This window comes from Pholcus phalangioides, unplaced genomic scaffold (genome assembly GCF_987345545.1).
Source record: "Pholcus phalangioides strain wild (caught in Gottingen) unplaced genomic scaffold, Ppha-v1.0 ptg000039l_1, whole genome shotgun sequence".
NCBI classification, from domain to species: domain Eukaryota; kingdom Metazoa; phylum Arthropoda; class Arachnida; order Araneae; family Pholcidae; genus Pholcus; species Pholcus phalangioides.
This window is the reverse complement of record NW_028301625.1, coordinates 11988276-11994560: the sequence shown is the minus strand read 5'-3', so window position 1 is coordinate 11994560 and position 6285 is coordinate 11988276. Positions and strand designations below refer to the sequence as shown.

Sequence of the window (6285 nt, the reverse complement as noted above, 5' to 3'; positions counted from 1 at the left end):
AGATGCTTGGTCAGCCGGGGCAAGCACAAGGGGTGGGCTGACAAGGCTTCAGCCCTGGGGCCCGGGACGATTTTCACAATTTTTTGCTTTTTCACGCTATAAATTCATCATAAAGGGGCCCGTGAAAGTCTGGTCGGGGGGGGGGGGCGCAAAAGATCCCAGCCTCGGGACTCTGCTCCAGGGTGTGGGGACCATGGGGGCAAGCATGCATTTTGGTGACCGCTTGTCGTGTTTGCGTGCCCCCCCCCCCTTCTGGTACGGGGTACTAGCAAAGCCTCCTAGAGAGACGTAGTATCTAGGAGGCTTTGGTACTAGACCCGCTCGATCCCCCCTAGTTGTGGCTCTGGACCAAGGCTACCTCAAGAGCATCATGGGCTCCCGGGCAAACTGATTTTTCTGAGACCTCCTACCTGACTAGAAATTATTGCTTATACATTTACATGCTTAATCTTGAAATCTCAACGAGGTTTCATTATCACGACGGCACTCTTCCCACTGCGTTTGAGGCTCCCACCTGGCCCGGCCCGTGTCAGCGCCGTCTCAACTCATGGCCCAACGCCATCCATGGGCACTGCCCAAGGGACTCAAGAGAGAGGGGTAAGGGTGTGAACATAGTGCGTCCGTATTTCAGATTCTAGAAACCCGCGTCGTCTCCGATTGGTTAAAACCCCGAATTTCAACTTTTTTAACTTGAAATTCGAGTTTTAATCGGGTTTATGGCCCCACATCCTGGAGCAGTGCCCCCAAGCCGGACTTTTCACGGGCTCTTCTATAGTGAATTTATATTATGGGAAAAAAATTATGCAATTGTCCTGGAGCTCTGTCAGCCTCACCCTTGTGGGAGCCATGCTGTCCTGGACGTCAGGGCCGTCTTAAAAGCATCATGGGCCAAGTGAATTTTCTGAGGCCCTACCTGGAAAATTCACGAAAAATTAAACTACTCGTTTTTCTGACACCCCTCTTCTCTTGAGGCCCAAGGGTAAAAATATTGAGTCTTCAAATCTTAGATCTAATTTAATTTTCTACTGCAAAAATTTAAATGTATAGAAATCAGGGCTAACTGGTGAGGGAAACTGCCCCACGCTGCAAAATTTAGGTTGGAACAAAGAACACCGTTATAAAATTATCGAATTTTAAAGTTGTGGGGGCGGCAAAATAATGTTTACCCTGGGCTGCGGGCGACAAAAAATCCTATTTATGGCCCTTGTGTGTGATACATGGCTCCCACATCTTGAAGCAGGGCCCCTAGGCTGGGATCTTTTACGGGTCCCCCGACCAAACTTTCACGGGGTCCCCTCAGTGCCGTCTGAGGGGCCTCACAAAAATGAGATCTGGTTGAAATTTTCGAGAATTCGTTCTGTAGGGCCTCAGAAAAATCAGTTGGCCCGGGGGCCCATGATACTCTTAAGACGGCCCTGGGTCCCCTTTATGATGAATTTATAGCGTGAAAAAACAAAAAAATGATTAAAATCCTCCCGGGTTCCAGGGCTGGAGCCTTGTCAGCCAACCCGTTGTGGGGGACATGGTGTGATATATAAATTAGAAAACTTTATAGACTCTTTTTTTCCCTAAAAAAAATTTACCCCTGTTGACTGGTTTTTCTGTAATGGTAGGGATTTTTATTTTACAGCGTGTCCCCTACATCGCAGCTGGGAACATACTATTACACAAAGGGAGATAGTTTATCGCTTTTTTGGCATCATATTTGTAGCTCTTTGGCGAGTTAACAGAATCGAGCTGTGTGTGTTTCATTGGCGTCATCGGCGATAAACTTCACAATTGATATTGTAACCCTCGTAAGAGGGAAACCAGACCAATAGGATAGGGAATATGAAAGTATGAGGAACGCCATTTAGCTTGTTCCGTCTTCCCGATTGTCCCTGCAGGAATTGTTCGACCGCCTTCTTCAAGCGTCGTTTTGTATTTTAGTTGCATTCGTTTTTTATTGTTTGTCTCGTTGTCAGAGTTGGAGAAATTTTCGCTTGAAAAAAGATGGATAAGGTGTTTGGATCGTTGAAGAGCTTGTTGAAAATCAACGCGGTTGTCATTGACAACAACGTGTTTCGTTTACATTACAAATTCACCGTGATCGTGTTACTAGCGTTCAGTATCTTAGTGACATCCAAGCAGTACATCGGTGACCCCATAGACTGCATCTCCAAAGATGACATTCCATCAAAAGTTTTGGATGCATTTTGCTGGATCCATTCTACGTTCTCTGTGGTCGGTGCATGGGAAAAGAAAGTCGGCGTCGAAGTCCCTTATCCTGGTGTCGATAAGTATACTCCGGGCGAAAAGAGAGTCTACCACTCGTACTACCAATGGGTATGTTTCGTATTATTTCTACAATCTATTATGTTCTATATTCCCAGATACTTATGGAAAATTTGGGAAGGTGGCCGTGTTAAAGCTCTGGTCTTGGAACTGAACAATCCGATTTTAAGTCCCGAAAAGAAAAGTCAAAACACTGCTATCTTGATCGGCTACTTGAAAGAGAACTTGGGAAATCACAAACTGTATACTATTCAGTTTTTCGTGTGTGAAGTTTTGAATTTTGCTAATGTTGTTGGCCAAATGTATATGTTGGATGTCTTCCTGGGTGGTGAGTTCTCATCCTATGGATCTAAAGTTATTCAATTTACTGGTTGGGACTGGTCAGTGCGATATGATCCAATGATTCATGTGTTTCCTAGGTTGACGAAATGTACCTTCCACAGATACGGATCTTCTGGTGATGTACAGAAGCACGATGCTATGTGCATTTTACCGATCAATATTATTAATGAGAAGATATTCGTCTTTTTGTGGTTCTGGTTTATTTTACTATCTGTTCTATCGGCCATAATTATAACATTTCATATTGTCATAGCATTTTCCCAACAAGCACGACTTTTAGTTCTGCGTTCAAAAGCTCGTACTGCAAGGGCGGATTATCTAGAAATAATCCTCCGTAAATGTGGTCTTGGAGATTGGTTCGTTTTGGATCTCCTTGGTAAAAATTTGGATCCATTAAATTTCCGTAATCTGATTGAAAATTTTGCAATAAAATTGGAAGGGAAAGTAATTCAAACAGCTTAAAGGAAAATGCAAAAAAAATTTTCATGATATCAAACAACTGTTATAAAAGTCGGTTGTTTTTCATTAGAGTTCTGATTTTGAACTTATTGTGCTAAAGTGCCTTTTATTTTCTCTCTTGTCTCGTGTTTATTCTTTTATTATGCATTTTAAGTAATCATGTTTTTTTTGTGGTTAAACAAAATTTGTTTTGGTATTGTGAGGAACAGTGTTCGGATATACATTTTTCTTTTTATTTGTGACCTATGTAATATGATACGTACATCAAATTGATGCATTTTATCAATCCAATCTCTCATATTTTTCAATTTGTTTATTGATATTTATTGTCACAATGGAGTTGTGTTCAATTAATGTAATGTTACAAAGCGATGTCTTTTCTACATATTTGATGTGATTCATATTTTTGTAAATGTATTTAATTGTTGATATGAAATATCTTCCATTTACTCGAGAACTTGATATTTTTGATGGGCCAGTACAATCTATGGCTTTATTTTTTCTACAAAAATTTTCTACTTTCTATATACATTGAGAAATACCATTTTTTAAAGTAATTGTTAACTATTTTTACAGTAGTACAGTGGCCTAAAATATAAGAAAGAATTGAACCTATATTTAATTGAAAATACAGTCACAAGTAATTGCTACTACTTTGAAATCCAGGTAAAACCTGCTAATAAGAAAAAGGGTTGATTTTTTTTCTCATTTCAATTTCGGCTTCTAAAATGAAACGTAACTGAGAAATTATCAATGCTATCATGCCACTTAATTCTGTGTTAATTTGAGAGCGATCAAATCGCTCAGGATTCGTGATATGGTTGCTCAAATTTTTATGTAACTGCCTTTATGTACCATGGTGCTATATTATGGAGATATCAAGGAGTAAAATCTTTTTTGTATATGTACTTGTACATGCATGATGCCTTAAATATTTTCACTTCTTAACTGTAAAGATGCTCAATCATGCAGCTATAATGTTGGGAATTGAGATGGCTTTGATTTCAATGGATAATCCATGAAGGAAATTATCATACTTTATTCTTCATATCGTAATTGTGGTCTTCAAGGACATAATGTTTCTTAATGACACCCTATTTTGATATGCAGTATACATATGAATTCTTATTACAATAGGAACTTTATTTGATGTCTTTCTTTCCTATGTCTCAAACTCAATATGTTGTCAGTATTATTATTTTTTCTTAAACTTAGGTTGAGGTTATATGAAGGCTTAGAAGAAAATCTGTTTAAGCTTATGTATATGTTCCCCAAGAATTATTCCAAACATTCGGTTTTGTTGTCATCGTTTTTAAAAAATAGTTTCATTGGAAAAACCTAAGTGAGATATTTTGATTTTCAGATGTTCGTTTTAACTTTCAAATTAGATACACGTTATTCTAGTAAACAAAAAATTTACATTATGCCTCAAAGCAGAATATACTAAAAAGCACTACGCATGCAGCAGATTTAGTCCTGCTGCAGAAAAATTTTCAAAGAAGGAAAATTAACTCTCTTGTGTAGAAAACGCTATTAGGCCTATAAGAATTTTACCTCTGAATTAGTCAGCTGAATGTTCATTACCAAACAATGCAAAATATCCTGCTTTGACAATGTAATTACATAATTTAGTTTTTCTTCGTCCCCTCATCTTTTGGTCTTAACCTTTTAACGGCCAATGTCTCGATTGGGAACATCAGTTTTATTAATTGGAAAAAAATATTTTTCCTACATGAAAGAATTTGATTTTTTTCCCCTGAACGTGTGAGATTCCAAACTTAATTTACAAAACAAAAATTTCATTCATTTTGGCACTTATATTCCATAAATTTAATTTTTTTAAATCATCTATTTTTAAAGTAGAATAAAATAATATATATTTTTTTGTTTTGAATTTTTAATGTTGTTTCTATGGACATGGGCAAGTCCAGAAAACATACAAGAAAATTTTTTTTTCATGAATTTTATGGTTGATATCTCTAAACTAAAAGATGAGAAGAGAAAGTAACAGATAAAAATTTAGAAAATCAATTCAAATCTTAATTCGGCTGGTAAAAGGTTAAGCAGGGGTGCCCAACCTACAGGTCACACGAAGCCCAGGACAGCTATTAATGGGGACTAAGATGCAATATTGACCTAGCAAATTATCATTTTTAGTAATTTTTAACAATATTTATATTTTTAGTAGATTTCACATATTTTTGTTACCAAATAGTATGAGAATGAGCATGGCTCAGTAAATTTTACAGGGAATAATAGGTCTGAATTCAAAATCCTCTCATCAGCTATCATTTGTTTTTACAATGTGACCCAAAAAAGTTTTTTCACCAATGTGGACCAGGAGACCTAAAAGATTGGGCACCTGTTCTAGGGATTTTCATTGTATGGAAATCTGAATTATTTTGTTAGATTTCTACTGAATTGAAGATATTAATTTAAAGTAGAAGCAGATATCTGATTATGTTCTTTTTTTCGAGGATTAGATGTGGGCTAGTCTTTAATTTATTTCTTTTATTCAATCTATGTTGACAATCAATATTAGAGTGTTCATTTATTAACCAAAGATTTGATTTCGGATACTAGGTTTTCGTAATTTGTTTTTTAAGAGTTAGCTATGCAAATATAAATTTGTGCATTTGTTTCTCTTTTTGCTTTTGTTGTTTCTGCAGGTAACAAAACATTCCATGGTTATACATTTTTGTAACTCAAACTATCACTTTTATATCCGAGCAATATACTAGCCTATAGAACTTGACTGGGACCATTTTTTAGACATAGAAAATAGGTTTTTTTTAATGTATACTGTATATGTGAATTAACAAATATTTTCTATTAAGAAACTGTAAAAAAAATCTATTTTTGTACCTGAACTTATATTTTATTATATTTTAGGGACTTGGCTATGTTGTAGGCATCAGACCTTTATGTGTGTGTTGTTAGCTGTTGCTGCTTTATTTAATGACTTATATAATTGATTTGACAATAGCCCGAAACATTTTTGTTAGTATGTTATAAACCTTGTTTATATGTATCAGGCATTAGAGATTATAGTGGTCCCTATAATCCGAGGTGAATGGGACTGAGACTACCTTGGATTACTGAAAACTTGGATTGTACGAAAAACCATAGAAATAGACTTTCAGAGGGGAAGGGGCGTAAATCTATGAATTTGTAGGGAGGAGTGACGCAGTTACTTTCACACATTAATGA

General features: G+C 36.6%; 1 protein-coding gene across 1 annotated transcript; it reads left to right on the top strand.

The window, feature by feature from the left end:
• The first annotated feature begins 1821 nt into the window (after positions 1-1821).
• LOC149065583 (innexin inx2-like) lies at positions 1822-5647 on the top strand. The gene has a single exon (XM_089254061.1). The coding sequence runs from the start codon at positions 1993-1995 to the stop codon at positions 3076-3078; it is 1086 nt and encodes a 361-aa protein (XP_089110187.1). The 5' UTR covers positions 1822-1992; the 3' UTR covers positions 3079-5647.
• The last annotated feature ends 638 nt before the right edge of the window (positions 5648-6285 follow it).